A 19,733-nucleotide genomic window follows, 5' to 3' on the forward strand; every position below is an offset into this window, starting at 1 on the left:
ACCCACTTCCTGGCTAGTAAAATGTCCCCAAAAGAAAACATTTTTTTACTTTATTCTGTGTTGCTTTTAGAGAGATTTCCCTCACTTCCTGTCCTGGGGACAACCCATTTTACCAGATGGGAAGTAAAGAACTTTCTTCAGGAGAGCCTCCAAATGACAAGTTCTAATCCTTCCTCACTTTTTCCAAAACCTAAAAAAGAACCACAGTTTTTGGCTTACAGATGCACTTTACACCACAATAGTTTCTTGAAATCTGAAAACAAAACCTCTACCAATCAAAGCTTTAAACGTGAACCTGTTCTTGGATGGCTAAATAGTTTTATAGAAGGGCTTCATTACTTGCCTTTCATGGAGAAAATGCAGTTTTAGGCTCCCTTCATTGCTGGCCATTTATCTGAAGGCCCAGATACTTGGTTATGTGATGTCTGCTACTACAAGGGTGTATGTTGGCTAGTTGTGCTCTTCAGAAGAGATCATGGGTCTGAGCACCTAGGCCTTCATGTTTTTGGCTATCACTTATGAGAGAATAGAGCAGCATTTACTCCAGGAAAAGCATTTACTCCAGGAAAAGCATTTACTCCAGGAAAAGCTCAAGAAAAATGCTTTATCTATGTATGTTTGCACACTGAGGCGTTGCGCTTGTGGTGCGTTATAAAAACAACTCCTGTTTGCAGCATCTTTGGGTCATGTTTGGTGAGTTGAAAAAAAAAAAAAAGCCCCAAAAATGCCTCTTCCCATTGAAATCAATGGATAGCACCTAAAAAGCGCCTCCAGACACGCCTTTAAGAAGCGGTTTTGGTGCAGTTTTTAAGTTACGTATCCTTTAAAAAATGCTCAGCGTGGCCAAAGCGCTGTAAAAAGCCTATGTGCTTTTGCAGCTGATCAGTGTGAAAGTTGCCTTAATTCATACTTTTCAAGACACTCAAAGTATTGAGACCAGCAGGTCAGCATGACCGTAAGCATTTTTAAAGGAGAGATCAGCCTTGGCAGCCTACATATTTCAGTACAGGTTTCCTGTATAATGTGTGTCCAGCTGCTTCTGTTTACTTTAACATTGTGTCATTTTTCAGCTTTTAAAGTGGGTTCATAGAGACTGATATTTATGTGTAACAATTGAAAGCCTAATATGTGTAATCTCTAGTAAAATCTCTCTTCTGATTCTTTTTCTTTCTTTAGTCTACTAAACCTCCAGGGCCTCTGGCGTCTGCCTCCCTGGAGTCCTCCTCTGCTTCTGCCACTGAGGCTGATGGCAAGGTCTGTGCCAATCTCATAGCATTGCATGCTATGCTTCATTTTTGTGGTTCTGTTGTAGCTGCTTTTTGAAATGTGAAGATTGAGACCATGTTTGCGATACATGTGCTATTCGTCCACCTCTGCCTGTGTGTCTGCTGTATGATGCAAGGCATGCATGAAGAGCCTGACTGCTTGAGACACAAATTACCCCTTCTGCATGCAAAATTCAGATCCCTATCTCTATCACTGCCAGCTTATCTTTGAATAGTATGCCAAGCCAAAAACGTTTAGAAGAAATTTTAACTAGAGTGTGTAATGCAGGCCATACATTGGCTGAATTCCAAACAAATTTTATTTTAAATTAGAAATTTTGTGTATTTTGTAATCCGATGGTGCCACCATTGATTTTGAAATTCGACCAACCAAGCCTTAAATTTCACCTCGTGTTGCTACAGAAAATGATTTTCGTGGCCGGGAATTTTCTTTTATTTCCAGGTCACAGTTCATTTCTTTTTCGATCACATTTCTTGCATGACTCTGCCATCATTGATTAAAAATTAGTTTGTTTTTAAAAAAATTTCCTCATGTCCAATCACTCAAATTCGATGGTCGCTTGAAATTCGGCCGTTGCTCTGGCCCACTAATGGTGCAAAATTCGAATAAAAATTCTTAGAAAGGATTTTCGAAAGTAAACTCTTGGAATTCGACTCATGCATGGGCGGCTTAAGGCTTAGAACACGTCTGATTTTTACTGTCACCTGGGGTCTCACTAGATGTGCCCTACTTTCCTTTTCACCTGACAAGTTTAACTAGAAGTGAGGGAAAATCTGCAGCTGACACAGGCAAAAGTAAAATCTAGCTTGGGTTTTTGTTTTTTTGAATGCTCTTCTAAAAACGTTTTCCCTATAGCATATCATAGGACATATCCATGACTATAGGGTTATGCTTTCACCTTCAGATGTTTGTACACTGGCAAAAAAAATAACAATTACTTCCTAGGTATATCCCTCGTTAGGCAAGGTCCCCTTCTACCACCTATACAAACTACCCTTTGGAAGAAAGATCTGTATACTTACCTGTTCTCAGCTTTGGTCCAGTCATTTGATTGGCTCTACTCTGTCAGCTAGCAGCGGCTGCAGGGGAGATGAGGGAGCGCCGATGATGGATGGCTCATAGTTAGCCTATGGATGACATCACCACAGGCATTTCAGCTGTTGTAAGAGCACTCTCATCTTCTCCTGTAGATCACGTGACCAGACAGGAGCGGCCTCAGAATAAGTATATACATCTTTCTTCCACAGGGTAGTTAGTATAGGCTTTAAGTGGGGGTGGGAGCAGTTTTAAGATTAGTATAACCCCAGAATTCCACTATAAGGTCTGGGCTTGTCACAAGACATAGGGATTCTACTAGTGGAGATACCAAATCGAGCAGAAACCGCATTTTCCATGTGCTCTTGGCTTCAAACTGGATGTGCCTGTTCTCTGTGTAGTGTGAGGAGAGGGGTGTATGTCCCTTCGTTCCAATCAGGTTTCAGAGTTCTTCTCCCCAACCTGTGCAGTGTGTGAATTCAGATGTCTGCCCTCTGCTTTGTACTGCTGAGAGATGCTGACAGATTCTGTGTAAAATATGTGTTGTAGTAGGCTGTACAGGACAGATGACTGCAGATAAACAGGTACTTGTGTAGGAGGAATTGTTTCATCTCTGTGTATCACCTGAGGCCAGTCAGTTCAGTGGTTATACGTAAGGATTTTCAACCACTTTAAAGGACTTCAAACAGCAGCTTTTACCTCTTGGGGTCTTACCTGTACATATGCACAGGATCTTATGACTGAAGTGTTCCTCAGTGGAATTGTCCTACAAGAAACATGTTCCCCTTTTTAAGGGGACCGTTTGTCTAGTCCTGCCTTAGATGATTACATCCAGAATTTGACTCTGGGTAAGGCCAAGACTACAGTTCAAAAACCTGCGGTTCCTTCTACTTCAAATACACATTTCATTCACCAATCTGCTGCTTTGGGCTCCAGGTCCAAACTCCAGTCCCAGTTTCATAAGAAACCATGGGCTCCAGAACCTGCCAAGTCAGATAACCAGTCCTCTTCATAATGAAGGGGGGCCTCACTTGAGTGGGGAGACGTTTACAGGCCTTCATTGAGGTTTGGCAGGGGGAGATTGCAGATGAGTGGGTCCGAAATCTAGTGGTTTGCAGCTGAAAGCTGGAATTTCGGAACTTTCCCTTCCACACTTTATGCCTTCAAGTATTTCTTTGAATTCACAAAAAAAATTAGCTCTTCTGCAAGCTCTCGATCATCTTCTGTATCAAGTAGTAAGCATTCCAGTTCCAGAGTATTCAAACCTTATCATGTTTCTGAAACAAAACAGATGTTTGCCTCATCTTGGATCTCAAGACACTGAACAAGTTTCTGCATGTGCAGAAGTTCTAGGTGAAATAGGTTCGGTCTGTGGTGGTCTCTCTCCAGTAGGGAGATTTCCTGGCATCCGTTGATATCAAAGATGCTTACCTGCACGTTTGATCTTTCCTCATCACCAAAGATTTCTGCAGTTTGTGGTAAAGAGCTGCCACTTTCAGTTTATGGCCCTGCCATTCAGTCCATCCACAGCTCCCAGAGTGTTCACCATGGTTCTGGCTCCTGCATACCTGTGGTATACCTGTTATAGGTACAGTCATGGCCGAAATTGTTGGCACCCTTGATATTTCTCCAGGAAATCATGTATTTCTCACGAAACGTATTGCATTAACACATGTTTTGCTATACACATGTTTATTCCCTTTGTGTGTATTGGGACAAAACAAAAAAAGGGAGGAAAGAAAGCAAATTCGACATAATGTCACACAAACCTCCAAAAATGGGCTGGACAAAAGTATTGGCACCCTTTCACAACTGCGGATAAATAAGAATGTTACAAGCATGTGATGCTCCTGTAAACTCACCTGGGGCAAGTAACAGGTGTGGGCAATATAGAAATCACACCTGAAAGCAGATAAAAAGGAGAGACGTTCACTTAACCTTTGCATTGTGTGTCTGTCTGTGCCACACTAAGCATGGACAACAGAAAGAGGAGACGAGAACTGTCTGAGGACCTGAGAACCAAAATTGTGGCAAAATATCAACAATCTCAAGGTTACAAGTCCATCTCCAGAGAACTAGATTTGCCTTTGTCCACAGTGCGCAACATTATCAAGAAGTTTGCAACCCATGGCACTGTAGCTAATCTCCCTGGTCGTGGACGGATGAGGAAAATTGATGAAAGATTGCAACGCAGAATAGTCCGGATGGTGGATAAGCAGCCCCAAACATGTTCCAAAGACATTCAAGCTGTCCTGCAGGCTCAGGGAGCATCAGTGTCAGCGCGAACTATCCGTCGACATTTAAATGAAATGAAACGCTATGGCAGGAGACCCAGGAGGACCCCACTGCTGACACAGAGACATAAAAAAGCAAGACTACAGTTTGCCAAAATGTACTTGAGTAAGCCAAAAGCCTTCTGGGAAAACGTCTTGTGGACAGATGAGACCAAGATAGAGCTTTTCGGTAAAGCACATCATTCTACTGTTTACCGAAAACGGAATGAGGCCTACAAAGAACAAAACACAGTACCTACGGTAAAATATGGTGGAGGTTCAATGATGTTTTGGGGTTGTTTTGCTGCCTCTGGCACTGGGTGCCTTGACTGTGTGCAAGGCATCATGAAATCTGAGGATTACCAAAGGATTTTGGGTCGCACTGTAGGGCCCAGTGTCAGAAAGCTGGGTTTGCGTCCAAGATCCTGGGTCTTCCAGCAGGACAATGACCCCAAACATACGTCAAAAAGCACTCAGAAATGGATGGCAAAGAAGCGCTGGAGAGTTCTGAAGTGGCCAGCAATGAGCCCAGATCTAAATCCCATTGAACACCTGTGGAGAGATCTTAAAATTGCTGTTGGGAAAAGGTGTCCTTCCAATAAGAGAGACCTGGAGCTGTTTGCAAAGGAAGAGTGGTCCAAAATTCCGGGTGAGAGGTGTCAGAAGCTTATTGATGGTTATAGGAAGCGACTGATTTCAGTTATGTTTTCCAAAGGGTGTGCAACCAAATATTAAGTTAAGGGTGCCAATACTTTTGTCCAGCCCATTTTTGGGGTTTTGTGTGACATTATGTCATATTTGCTTTTCTGCCTCTGTTTTATATTTGTTCCAATACATACAAAGGGAATAAACATGTGTATAGCAAAACATGTGTTAATGCAATACCTTTTTTGTGTGAAATACTTGATTTTCAGGAAAAATATCAAGGGTGCCAACAATTTCGGCCATGACTGTACCTGGATGACTCGCTACTGAAGGAGCTTGTCTGCTGGAGACCAGTGTGTCTTACTTGGTGCTCACTCCTGAGAGGTTTGGGTGGGTTCTAAATTTAGATATCAACCATAGCCTCAACCCAGAGGTTGGAATATTTAGGCCTGATCCTGGATACCGTCCAAATGAGAATGGTCCTCCCTCTAAACAAATGTCTTGCTCTGAGGTGGCTTGCTCTTGGGTGGACTTGCTCAAGACTGACAAGTCCCTCAATATTGCGTGTGGGTCTGGGAAAGATTGTAGCCTCCCTTGAGGCAGTGCTCTTTGCCTAGTTTCAAACCTGAGCACAAGGTGGTCTCTACACTGGTGGTCTCTTTACCAGATGCTGGAGATGGGAGCATTATCATGTAAATCAGTCCAGGGAATTTGGTCACTGCAAGAGAGGTTATTACCTATCAATATCCTGTAATTAGCAGTGTCGTCAATGCATTGTTTGGTGCAACTGAAGGGCCATTCTGTAAGGATCCAGTCTGACAACACCACAGTGGTGGCGTGTAAAAATCATCAAGGAGGTATCTGAAGTCAGGCTGCTCAGGAAGCAGTGGATCTAATCTTGGAATATTGGCAGGTGGTTTTTCTCAGCTGTCAACAAGCAAAGTGGGCTTTTTACTCTGGGATGTTCAAGGAAGTCTTCCGCAGGGCACCCCAAATGTTGGTCTTCTGGTGTCCAGGTTCAGTGTGAAACTAGACCGTTCCTGTCCATGAACAGGGATCCTCATGCGTTTGTGGTGGATGCTCTGGTGACACAGTAGGACCAGTTCTGCCTGATTTTTACCTTCCCGTCATTACAGCGTCTACCTTTTTCAGTATTCAAGTAGAAGGAATTCCAGTGATTCTGATAGTCCCAGCCTGACAAGAAAACATAGTACTCCAACATTGTGAACACGATGGTGAGATGACCGGTAGGAAATCTCTCTAATGGAGCCTTGGATAAAAACGTGACAGCACTTTTTAAACTTTATCCACTGTTCCTTAACTTTTTGGCTGGACATAAACTTTAAAGTAAAAATTCCCTTTTGTTACGGGGCAAACAAACCTCCCTCAGGTCAGCTTAGTACATTGCTAACATCTCTACACAGCAGAAGCACAGTCCTTTGAAAAAATTCTTACTTTTTTAAAAAACGTTTTTACATAATTCATATATATCTAATTTATTTTTTTTTTAAAGCTGAACTTGCTATGTATAACCAAGTACATCTAGTACAGGATGTACAGGCAAGCATATATACTGACAGGAAGATTGAATGAACTACCACAGCACTCTACATTGCTGTGGTAGTTCATTGAGAACTACAAGCCCACAGCCGCTAAGGATGTCGGTACTTGTAGTTCATTCGTTCACAGAACTCTTGAATGAATGACATGGCAGTGTGTGCCATGTTAAAGAGTGACAGCTAGTATGAGGAACTTCTCCCCGTACTGCTGTTGGTGTGTGGGGGGTGAATTGGGCAGCAGCTGCAGCATTGGGAACATGTTATATGTTTCACCCTAAAACGGATGGAACATGTAACATGTTCCCAAAGGTGAACTTATCCTTTAAAGTAGCAGTGACAGCATCATTGTGCTGTACATAGCCTGTGCAGAGAGCAGAGCTGTGACAGGGGTCCAGTGGGCCCCACCCGCTTGTGGCTGTCTGCAGAAAACTACTGGAGGGGTTGGATATATGACCAGTCATCCTGCACAAGGAGAAAAAGCAGCAGCGACCGGTGTTTGTTACAGGGAGCTCCTGCACAGAGACAAAGTTTCACACTGGATTACTGCACAGATCTGGAAGAAATGCACAAAGCACACTGAGATTCCAGTAAGAGTACATGTGCCTCTTGCATTTATCTAGTATTTATTTAGCCTGAGTTTAAGCATTTTACTTTTGTACGAACTCTGAATGGGTAGTAAAGTATAACATCCCGGCTAAGTAAATGGATAGAGGGGTGACTGCAGGATCCAGCTGCCTGCACTCCAGCCTGGATGTGATAACATTCCCCTATGGATTTCTGTGGTACAGACTTCACTCAAACACACTTCAATGGCTCATAGCACCACATGTAATTGAAACCTACACATTTATCACGTGATCCTGAACATGCAGTGCAATCCATTTATCCATCCTGAATCCATAGGAAAGTGCAGAATTATTCAGCATGCAAACCATTGCTTTCATTAAAATGACCCGAATTGGCATAGATTTTTAATGCTGATTTCCAGGAGAAGTGCTACATGCACAGTTAGAATACAAATACTTGAACGGTTTAATCTGACCAGATTGTAAATATGTTCAGCCAGTCGTTCGAGTCCCTATTCCTACCTCTGTCAAACAGCACAAGGGTGGTCTAGGACTTGCCCTTAAACTAACTGATTAGCCAATGGAAAGGACATAGATTTCTCTGAAGGTTTTTTTTTTTTTTTTTTTTCCCTGGGGATGGTGCAATTGTGATCTTTAAAGTAAAAGTTCATGTATTATTTCAGAACTTTGCATTACATTAGAATTTTTGTAAGCTTTCTTGTTTCATGAGATCAGAGCATGTGTGGTTTACACCAATACAACCTAACCAACATTGGCAGTCACCTTGTGCCTGCATTTCTGACAGCCTTGGATATGTAAGGACAATTATAACTCCCAAAATCATGGCCTTTACAGTGCCTTGAGAAAGTATTCATACCCCTTGACATTGTCCTCATTTTGTCATGTTACAATCAAAATCGTAAATGTATTTAATGAGATTTTATGTTATAGACCAACACAAAGTGGCACATAATTGTGAGGTGGAAGGAAAATTATTAAATGGTTTTCAAAAATATTTACATATATCTAAAGAGTGTGGCGTCCATTTGTATTCAGCCCTCTTTACTCTGATACTCCTAACTAACATATAGTGCACAGGTGTCAAACTGGTGGCCCTCCAGCTGTTGCCAAACTGCAAGTCTCATGAGGCATTGCAAGATTGACAGTTACAAGCATGACTCCTAAAGGCAGAGCCATGATGGGACTTGTAGTTTTGCAGCAGCTGGAGGGCCGCCAGTTTGACACCCCTGATCTAGTGGAAACAATTGCCTTTAAAAGTAATCTAATTAGTAAATAGTCCACCTGTGTACAATTTAATCTCAGTATAAATACAGCTGTTCTGTAAAGCCCTCCAGAGGTTTGTTGGAGAACATTAGTGAACAAACAGCATCATGAAGGCCAAGAAACCAGACAGGTTAGGGATAAAGTTGTGGAGAAGTTTAAAGCGGGGTCAAGTTTGTAAAAAATAAATATCCCAGGCTTTGAACATCTTGTGGAGCATTGTTCAATCCACTTGAAAATGGAAAGATTATGGCACAACTGCAAACCTACCAAGACATAGCCGTCCACCTAAACTGACAGGCTAGGCAAGGAGAGAAGCAGCCCAGAGGCCCATGGTAACTCTGGAGGAGCTGCAGAGATCCACAGCCCAGGTGGGAGAATCTGTCCACAGGACAACTATTAGTCGTGCACTCCACAAATCTGGCCTTTATGGAAGAGTGGCAAGAAGAAAGCCATTGTTGAAAGAAAGCCATAAGAAGTTCCATTTGCAGTTTACGAGAAGCCATGTGGGGGACACAGCAAATGTGGAAGAAGGTACTCTGGTCAGATGAGACCAAAATGGAACTTTTGGCCTAAAAGCTATGTGTGGTGGAAAACTAACACTGCACATCTCCCTGAACACACCATCCCCACCGTGAAACGTGGTGGCAGCATCATGTTGTATGTATGCTTTTCTTCAGCAGGGACAGAGAAGCTGGTCAGAGTTGATGGGAAGATGGATGGAGCCAAATACAGGACAGTCTTAGAAGAAAACCTGTTAGTCTGCAAAGGACTTGAGACTGGGGTGGAGGTTTACCACCTAGCAGAACAATGACCCTAAACATACAGCCAGAGCTACAATGGAATGGTTTAGATCAAAGTATATTCATGTGTTAGAATGGCCCAGTCAAAGTCCAGACCTAAATCCAATTGAAAATTGAGAATCTGTGGCAAGAGTTTAAAATTGCTGTTCACAGACGTTCTGCATCCAATCTAACAGAGCTTGAGATCTTTTGCAAAGAAGAATGGGTAAAAATTTCACTTCCTAGATGTGCAAAGCTGGCCTTCAAAAAGACTTGCAGCTGTAATTGCAGTGAAAGGTGGTTCTACAAAGTATTGACTCAAGGGGGCTGAATACAAATGCGCGCCTCACTTTCCAGATATTTATTTGTAAAACATTTTGAAAACCATTTATCATTTTCCTTCCACTTCACAATTATGTTCCACTTTGTGTTGGTCTATCGCATAAAATCCCAATAAAATACATTTGTTTTTCATTGTAACATTACAAAATATGGAAAATTTCAAGGGGTATGAATACTTTTTCAAAGCATTGTACATCTAGAGAGCATTGGCCATTAGGGAACAAAATAGTGTGTGTTTTTCACTACATCATCACACATAGTTGTGGTTTCTCCCCCCCTCCCCTTTAATGCACGTGGTACCTGAATTTGACTAGGTATCTGCCCCTTGTTGTCCCAGTACAGCAAACCTCGAGCTAGAAGAAGCTGCATAAAACGTCAGTTGTACTGCATTGCTCATGTGCCAACAAGGGACATACTGATGGGAAAAGAGTGCAAAGTGACAGATGAGCTCAGCAGTATGTTGATCCTCTTTATGCTGTCCAGTTACAGGCTTAGGAGGAGAAAGACTTGTAAGTGTTTAGGCTATCCATACACAAGAGCAATGATGAAGGAATGCCCCTTGCTAGCTAGCTATTGTATTCCAATACGGATTGGATGCAGTCACTGTTCAACTGATAAAATTTTCACCTGGCCCCCTTTTTGTCAAGCTAAGTGGTGCCCATAGGGCCACCAAGAACTCAAATTTTGGCTGATTCATCAGAAATCGGATGGAATTCAAGATGTGTATGGCCAGCTTTACTTAACTGCAGCGGAGAAGATAGACAGGGCTGTGTACAGTGTGACAAAGCCGTGGAATTTTTAGAACAGGATGGACAGAAATACAATTTCTTTTGCAGGGCAAACAGCCGCCTCATATATTTTCCATCTGTGTCAGGTTTTTGCCTCGAGTTCAGTTTTATTGCAATGTTTTACCTTTTACTTAAAAGCTATATATTTGCTGTTGTTACAGGTAGCTCCTGCGGGGGGCATTGCAGACAGCATCCCAGATGCTGGAACTGGTAACTGGAGAGGAATGCTGAAGGCCTCTAAAGGAGAAGATCCACTAGTAGAAGAGAGGAGCAGACTTGCACCCATCCTTCCAGCCAGCCCCCAAAGGGGCCACGCTGTGAACCTCCTGGATGTGGTGAGTGTGTATGCATGGAGGGAGCAGGGAGCTGTATAGAATAGCCGATTGATTGTTCTTGTGCACAAACTGGCAGTGTCCTTTAAGGTCAGTCCCTGATCTCAGCACTCCATACATTGCTTTCAAAGTCATTGGCAATTATCATTTGTTGAGGGCCTCTCAGATGTCATCATTGTGCCAGCCAGGACTTCAGTTTCTACAGTCATGCTGAACCAAACCAGATAATAGTGTTCTGTGTTGATAAGGAAAGCCACAACCTCTACTCACAGTGAAATGTTTAGAAAGTTTATTTAGAAATGAAAAGCTACAAAGTAAAAGTAAAGATTATAAAGTAGAGTGATTAACACATGTGGAGATTATTAGGCTTCACGAATGTATTGGACCAGATCTCTTGATCAAAACTGGAGGCTTTTAAGCTCAAGTCCTGGACAGTTGTCGTATAGGACTATCCTAAACAAATCATTTACGGTTTAAATCATTTACTTGAGAATGATTAATTACAAGAATTTTGTTATTTCGGGACACGTTAGCAACTTGACCAAGACCTAAACTCCCAAATACTTCCACAAGACATTCCAAGGGTACAAGGAACAGCAATTGTTTTCCAATAACATACTTTCTGCAACGTTATTCTAAAAATCAAACGTGTTATATTAAACCTAACATTAGCATATAAGTATTTGATAATCTCATGTAATTAGTAATGCATATAATTATTTTTCTTTATCAGTGCTATAACTATGTACTTTCTCTCCAGCCTGTGCCAGTTGCCAGAAAACTTTCTGCTCGTGAGCAGCGTGACTGCGAAGTGATTGAGCGACTAATAAAGTCCTACTTCCTGATCGTACGGAAGAACATTCAGGACAGGTAAGATGGTGGAGTAAATGGTTAACCTCACATTCATTCTTTTGATTCTGGGTGTCACTGAATACTAACAAGGTTCTCCTTACAGTGTGCCAAAAGCCGTGATGCACTTCTTGGTGAACCACGTGAAGGACACGTTACAGAGTGAGCTGGTGGGCCAGTTGTATAAATCCATGTTGCTGGAGGACCTACTTACAGAGTCTGAGGACATGGCACAGCGCAGGAAGGAAGCTGCAGACATGTTGAAGGTATTTTGGCTTTCTTTGTGTTGCCCGTACTGAAAGCCACACTACTACCGACTCTGTTTATATTGCACATTTATATTTGCATAAGCTGACAGTGTTCAAACCAATAGTTTAAGCCTAAGCCAAAGATCATGTGGTTTAACACATTTGCTCTGTGTCAGGCACCTGTAAGCTGTTCCACTGCCTGGATGTCCAGTGCTGTCTTCTTTCCAATTGACACATCCTGGTTCCACCTAATAGGTGAAATTTGCTTCTTAATGGTATCCTCTGCTGCAGAGGCAGTACCCCACCAAAAGCTAGCATAGACTTCAGGGGTGTAATTCTAACCTTCAGGGCCTCTGTACAAGAAACCATGAAAGGCCCGCCTGACCTGAGCCCAGGAGCTTTTTACAGTATTCCTCCTTACATTGGATTTCTCCGAGCCCCCTTTATATTACATCAGAGTCTGCAGGGTTCCTCCTTACACCGTAAGGGGGAACCCTGCTGACCATTATGTAAGGGGTATGCTGTTGATTTGGATGTAAGAGGTTCTCTGGTTTCCAGAACCCCCCCCTCCCCCACCCCCTTTCATCAGAGTTCCTCCTCACCTCAGAGTCCGCAAAGTTTCCTATTGCACTGACTCCAATGTAAGGGGTAATTCTGGGAGCTCTGATGTGGGGGGCTGGAATTTCTGGTGACCAGAGATCCTCTTATATCAGAGTTTCCCTTTACACCAGAGTCTGCAGAGTGAATACACTAAAGTAAAGGAGTACACTGAGGGGAGTGAGGACACTAATATAAGGGGGGACATTTATATCAGTGCCCCCCCTCCCCCACCTTAGGGTCTCCACTCCTCCCCTGCATCAGTAATCCCCCCACAGAGTGACTGACAACCCCACAGACTCTGTGTGGCCTGAAGATGTTACACACTGACTTCCTGTAATTGTCTGCAGGCTTAGTCTTTTGGACTTCCTCTTCCCTCACAGCCCCTCCTTGCAGGTGCTTACAGATTTTCAGGAAAGGGTCCAAATGCCATGACATCACCACACACCTGACCAGCAGCCTGCTTCCCTGTGCCCAAGCCAAATACAGTAATTAATAAATGGCTGAGTTTGGGCACGGGGGGGGTGCGCAGTGACATCATGGTGTTGCAGATTTGAAAGCAACTGAGTGAAAATTTAATGGGAACTAGTCTTCTGTTTACAAATAGCAGAAAAGTGCCCTTTTTTTTTACAAATCATCTGTATGGATGGTTGGCAACATTACTTGGGGCCCCCCCACAGTGGGGGAATGCCAGGGCCCGGTTGCAAGTTCGACCTTTGCGACCTTGGTAGTTCCACCACTGACGGACATTAATCTTAAACTAACTATAACCCCTAATTGAATGACATGCTTTAAACTGAAATGTCAAACAAAGCAATCAGCTTTAGCAGTTGTTTTTATGGACTAGAGAACCTCTCTCTCTATGCTATGGTGATGAGGATGGGGGAAGCTGTTCTATTGTCCTCTTAGGGAAGTGGAGGAGGAGGAAGTGTTCCTGGGAGGATCATCAGGTGAAAGTAATGGGGGGCGGGGGGTGCAATTCAAAGCCTGAAATAATGAAAACTAATGCAGGCACCACATCTAAAGACTGGTAAGCTGCAATATATTACATTTGTGTTCTGCATTTGTGTTGTGTTTGGTATGCACTTTAAATCCAGCTGTCTTTTCTGACAGATGAGGTAACACCCTGGAGTCATCCTGTATTTGGCTGGTGTTCTAATATCACATTCAGCTGAAGACCTAAAACATTCCTCCATACAGTTCACAGGCTGGTTGTTCCTTCTTTATATCTCCCTCTTTCTTTCATTAGGCACTTCAGAGAGCAAGCCAGATTATAGCTGAGATCAGGGAGACGCACCTCTGGTGACCAGAAGATGGAAGCACCAGGCACTTCACTTGAAAACCATAGAGGAACTGCCAGTTGTACACACGGTAGAAATTTATTTATATAAGAAATCCATATGTATGGGAGGATCGTGTCCAGGAGAGAACCTGCTGTACCAAGCAAGAAAAAAATCAAATAAAACAAATAACTTCCACACTTCACAAAATAAATATATGTCCAGCTATTAATCTCTTCTCCTCATTTCCTGTTGTGATTCAAGCTGACCAACCATTGTGACGTTGGAACAAGAGCATGCTGGGAAGTCTAGTGACTCACCTTTGCTCACATGAATATCTTTTTTAGGTGATGTGTTTTATACAGGACCTGTGCAGTTCTCTGGAGTAGTGTACATTTTTGTTTTATCATTTGATATTGCACTGACTGAAATATATTGACAAACATAAATATAATAATAAAAAAAAACTTCAGAATGTTTTGGAGGCGTTTCCACTTCAAGTTGTATATTTGTTTGGAACAGATATATTGTGACCAAAAAGGTCTGATGGCTTTCAAACTTTGCTGCCATTCTGTGAGCCGCGAATCAAGTGTATCCAATGTCTTTTTTTTTTTTTTCTATGGTAAGGCTTAGAATCCCTGTCAGATTTTTGTCACCTAAACTGAAAGCAAGGAAGAATCTAAACTTGAGTGGTCAGCAGAACCTGTTCTGAGGAAGGCTAAGAGATTTTTTTTTTTTCTTTGCTCTTCACAGAAACTAAAGAGAAATCTCGTCAATACTGTTGGCAAAAAATGAAATGCCCAGAGCAAATGGGGGTAGGGGTTTTTATTGGGCCTAGTGTCCTCCTTCTGCAGATGGTAGTATGAACCTACAGTCAAGATTTAAATCTCTCTCCTGTGTCCTTCAATGAACAGAAGAGAAATGACCAAAGCTAGAAGCTTTAGCTAAACTTTAACTCCTTCCTGCTGGCTGCATGCATATATGCGGCCTCTCGGTGGATGGGCCTTCACAAGAACTGTGCAGTGAGCACGCTCCCGACACAGTTACTGGAGGCTAATGGAAAGCTTTCTGATCATGTGATCACTGTGACAGCCAATCACAGCAGTCACATGATCACAAACCCCACCCCACCTCCTGACATCCAAAACCCCATAAAGGGCCAGGAGGCACCAACTCCAAGTGGTTAACTGAACCAAGTTAAAATGGAGATAATTTTTTTTCAACTCTGTATTGGGGTCCCCATTATAATGTGCTCACAGAACCAGATGTGAGTCAAAATAGTCTGATCCCATAGACTGCTTTGTTGATTAACAAAATAACTGCCTGCTGATTCACCTACACTTTGATGTGTGGTACCCTACACTCATTTGTATATTGCATACACAGATAAGGAAGGCCTGTGAATTAAAAGTCCATGTCAAGCCAAAACTTTAGTTTTGGATAGAATAAAGGAAGAGGTAGAACCTCCTTATTACCAAAGAGATATCCTCTTACTTCCTATATAGATGATGGTGTCAGAGACACAGGAAGTCATTGAAAATCTCTCCAATAGACATACAATACCAAACATTTTTCGGGAGGCCCATTCATACCATGTTTTGCATTACTGCTTACCTACTATGTTAAAGCAGCCCATTCACTTGCAGCATTCATATGTGTGTGTTGTGGCGTTTCTTTTTATTATCAGGTGCATCTCAATAAATTAGAACACCATCAAAAAGTTTATTTTTTTTCACTAATGCAATTCAAAAAGTGATACTTGGATATTTTATATAGATTCATTACACACGGTGATCTATTTCAAGCACTTCTTGCTTTTAATTTTGATGATTATGGCTTGCAGCTAGTGAAAACCCAAAATTCAGTGTCTCCTAAGATTAGAATATTACATAAGACTAACAAAATAGGGATTTTAATACAAAAATGTTGGCTCACTGAAAAGTATGTCCATGTACAGTATAGTATTCACTTAATACTTGGTCGGGGCTGATTTTGAATGAACTACTGCATCAATGCGGTGTGGCATGGAAACAATCAGCCTGTGGTACTGCTGTGGTTATGGAAGCCCAGGTCACTTTGATAGCGGCCTTCAGCTTGTCTGCATTGTTGGGTCTGGTGTCTCCTTCCTCTTGACAATATCCTGCAGATTCTCTGTGGGGTTTATGTCAGGCGAATTTGCTGGCCAATTAAACACAGGGATACCATGATCATTAAACCAGGTAGTGGTACTTTTGGCAGTGTGGGCAGGTGCCAAGTTCTGCTGGAAAATGAAATCAGCATCTCCATAAGGCTGGTCAGCAGAGGGAAGCATGAAGTGCTCTAGAATCTCCTGGTAGACGGCTGTGCTGACTTTGGACTTTATAAAACACAGTGGACCAACCTCAGCAGATGACATGGCTCCCCAAATCATCACGGACTGTGGAAACTTCACTCTGGCCTATGCAACTTGGATTCTGTGCCTCTCCACTCTTCCTCCTGACTCGGGTACTTTGATTTCCAAATGAAATGCAAAATTTACTTTCATCCGAAAAGAGGACTTTGGCGCACTGAGCAACAGTCCAGTCCTTTTTCTCCTTAGCCCAGGTAAGACGCTTCTGATGCTTCTGAATCTCTGGTTCAGGAGTGGCTTGGCACAAGGAATTGAACAGTTGTAGCCCATATCCTGGATACCTCTGTGTGTGGTGGCTCTTGAAGCACTGACACCAGCCATAGTCCACTCCTTGTGAATCTCCCTCTAATTCAAGGCTGCAGTTATTCATGTTGCTTGTGCACCTCTTTTTCTACCACGCTTTTTCCTTCCACTCAACTTTATATTAATATGCTTGGATACAGCACTCTGTGAACAGCCAGCTTGTTTAGCAATGACTTTTTGTGACTTGCCCTCCTTGTGGAGGGTGTCAATGACTGTCTTCTGGACAACATGTCAAGTCAGCAGTCTTCCCCATGATTGTTTAACCACTTGCTCTCCACCCTATAGCAGAAATACTGCCGGAGGGCTGCGCAAAATCACGTGTATATATACGTGATTTGCATTTCTGGGTAGGCAGTCAGTGGCGCCCTACCCACGCTGCTGTTGGCGGCTAGAGATGTCAATCACCGGGTCCAGGCCAGCACTCCGCGATCATCGGAGACAGCTGACATGGAAGAGACCTGTATAAACAACACAATTCTCTCTCCTGTCAGCATGGACATGCTGTTTTGTATCTCTACACAGCAGAGATATGAAACAACATGCCTCCCTAGTAAAACACAGCACATAGTAAAACGCACACAGTTAACCCTTTCATCGCCCCGGATGTTAGCCCCTTGCTGCCCAGTGCCATTAGTAGAATGTCAGTGCTTTTTATTAGCATTGACCACTGTATTAGTGTCACTGGGGATGTCAGTGGCAGTAGGTTCCAACCCAGTGTCAGAATGCCCACCGCAGTCCCGCTATAAGTCGCTGATTGCCGCCATTGCTAGTATAAAAAAAATAGAAATTTCAATATATACACCACCATTTGTAAACCAATTAATGTACATGTATTGGGTGTTTTTTGTTTTTTTTTTTGCAAAGATACGTTTTTTTTTAATTGGATATGTTTTATAGCAAAAAGTCAAAAAATTATATATATATATATATATATATATATATATATATATATATATTATTTTTTTTTTTTTCTCCAAAATTGTTGGTCTTTTTTTGTTTATAGTGCAAAAAATAAACTCAGAGGTGATAAAGTACCACCAAAAGAAAGCTTTATTTGTGGAGCAAAAAAGAACATGCATTTCATTTATGTACAGCGTTGCATGACCGTGCAATTGTCAGTTAAAGTAACGCAACTCCATATCGCAAAAAGTGGCCTGGTCAGGAAGGGGAGTAAATCCTCTGGAGGGCAAGCGGTTAACCTACTGAGCCAGACTGAGAGACCATTTAATGGCTCAGGAAACCTCTACAGGTGTTTTGAGGTAATTAGCTGATTAGAATGTGACACCACGAGTCTACAATATTGAACTGTTTCACAATATTATAAGTTTCTGAGATACTGAATTTTGGGGTTTTCACTAGCTGTAAGCCATAATCCTCAAAATTAAAAGTAAGGCTGGCCATACACTATGCAATTTTCTGTCTAATTTCCTTTAGCTTTACCTTCTACTATGCAGTGAAAGGGCCTGCCTGATTGGATACAATTGAAAGTGTTGTTTAGGTCTGACCTCATATTAAATGGTTTTCGTTAAATCTAAAGCAAAAGTCTCAAGAAAATTGTATAATGTATGGCCAGCCTAAGAAATGCTTTAAATATTTCACTCTGTGTAATGAATCTATATATTAGGAGTTTTACTTTTTGAATTGAATTACTGAAATAACTAAGTTATTGAGATGCACCTGTACATGGGCATAGGGGTGGCATTAATGAATGGCAATGCAAACCTGTATTACCACAGGCAAAACTGCAAGAAGCATGCTAATAAAGGGGGAGAGGGGATCCAGGGAGGACAGAATATAAACAGACTAGATTTCAGATGTGAAGAGTGTTAAGAGGATTCTTCCCAGTAACACATAAAAACTGGCAGAGGTTCTAACTTTTCTGTTTGAATCAAATGAAAATGCTATACTGCATCATATGAAACCTTACATAAACGACATATATTTTGGATTATAAAAATCTGCATCCATTCTTTTGTTTTCAATGATCGATTACCTCATTTTTTTTTTTTTCTGCATCTTGAAATGTACTGTTTTCTTTGAGCTCTTTTTTCAGCATAACAGCAAATCTTGTACTGGCACACTCTTAATTCCTTGTCACTTCTAGTCAGCTTGCCACCAGGCTTTAGCCATTTTCTGTCACCTGACTGTTTGTGACATTAGGGTAAGATCCACAAACACTTAGGGGCAGCTGCATGATTAGCTGTGTTTTTGTTTCAGGAACATCAACTATTAAAATTTGTCCCCCTTCCAGAGGCGCTCTACGCTGTAATGTACCTCTGTTCTTGCCTCCTTCCTGGGGTGTCACCAGGGTTGTCATACAATAAAGGGACCTGTGACACATCCATCCTTGTTCGTCTGCTTCTGTTCCCAGTCTGTGTGTGTGAGAGGGGAACAGTCTCTGCTTGTAGGCTTTAGCTGCCACTTCAGTACTGAGACTCCATGTATGTTCTGACTTGTCTGTGTTTATCATTGTAAATAAAATGGTTGTGCAGAAGTTTGTGTTTCTCTGACTTGCTGCGAGCAGCTGCTTTATCTTACATCTTCTGTCTTCCTATATGCTATCGAAGGGAAAAAAGGGTCACCCGGTATTATACCTAAAGCAGGACTCAAGACAGATATAGTTTTTGCATTCCTTAATACATCTTTAAAGCAGAACTCTAGGATTTTTCTTTCAAAATCTGCAGTGTAAATGGTAATTATAAGTTAAAGCCGAACTCGAACACTGCCCTTGCTTCGCGCTGGCATTTTTAAAAATACGCATACGCAGATGCGCCATCGGTCTCTTCTAGGTGTTTGGGAGCTGGCAGACACCATTGGTGGATTTCTGCATATGCGCACAAATGCTGCAAGCTTTTGGTGGGTGGGTCCTGCAGTAGCCGGTGGCATTTGTGTAGTAGAGGTGCTAATCAAGGGGGTGAGTTGGCCATTTTGCCGTGACTGTCAAATTACACACTTTAAATTAACCTGTCCTGATTGCAATGCAGGCGAGGTCTTCCAATGTGCATATATTCACATATATATATACATTTACTGTATATACAGTACTGTGCAAAGGTTTTAGGCAGGTGTTAAAAAATGCTGTAAATGAATGCTTTCAGAAATATTTTGTTTATTTTTATCTTTTAACAAAATGGAAAGTGAATGAACAGAAGAGAAATTAAATCAAATCAATATCTG

At 42.0% G+C, this 19,733-nt stretch overlaps 1 protein-coding gene across 5 annotated transcripts in view; it reads left to right on the forward strand.

Moving 5' to 3' along the window:
- Positions 1–19,050, forward strand: part of DNM1L (dynamin 1L) — a 73,469-nt gene extending 54,419 nt beyond the window's left edge. For 3 of the 5 annotated variants that reach the window (XM_089680749.1, XM_089680751.1, XM_089680750.1), the window contains 4 exons: positions 10,720–10,893; positions 11,651–11,760; positions 11,846–12,005; positions 13,834–19,050. In XM_089680749.1, the coding sequence (XP_089536875.1) occupies positions 10,720–10,893; positions 11,651–11,760; positions 11,846–12,005; positions 13,834–13,890 (501 nt within the window). In that variant the 3' untranslated portion in view covers positions 13,891–19,050. Of the gene's footprint in view, positions 1–1,176; positions 1,255–10,719; positions 10,894–11,650; positions 11,761–11,845; positions 12,006–13,833 lie in introns of all 5 variants that reach the window. The other 2 variants (XM_089680747.1, XM_089680748.1) reach the window with 1 other exon arrangement.
- Positions 19,051–19,733: the final 683 nt, after the last annotated feature.

Source organism: Staurois parvus, unplaced genomic scaffold, assembly GCF_062004578.1.
Source record: "Staurois parvus isolate SC_StPar_1 unplaced genomic scaffold, SC_StPar_1.0 ptg000249l, whole genome shotgun sequence".
Classification (NCBI taxonomy): domain Eukaryota; kingdom Metazoa; phylum Chordata; class Amphibia; order Anura; family Ranidae; genus Staurois; species Staurois parvus.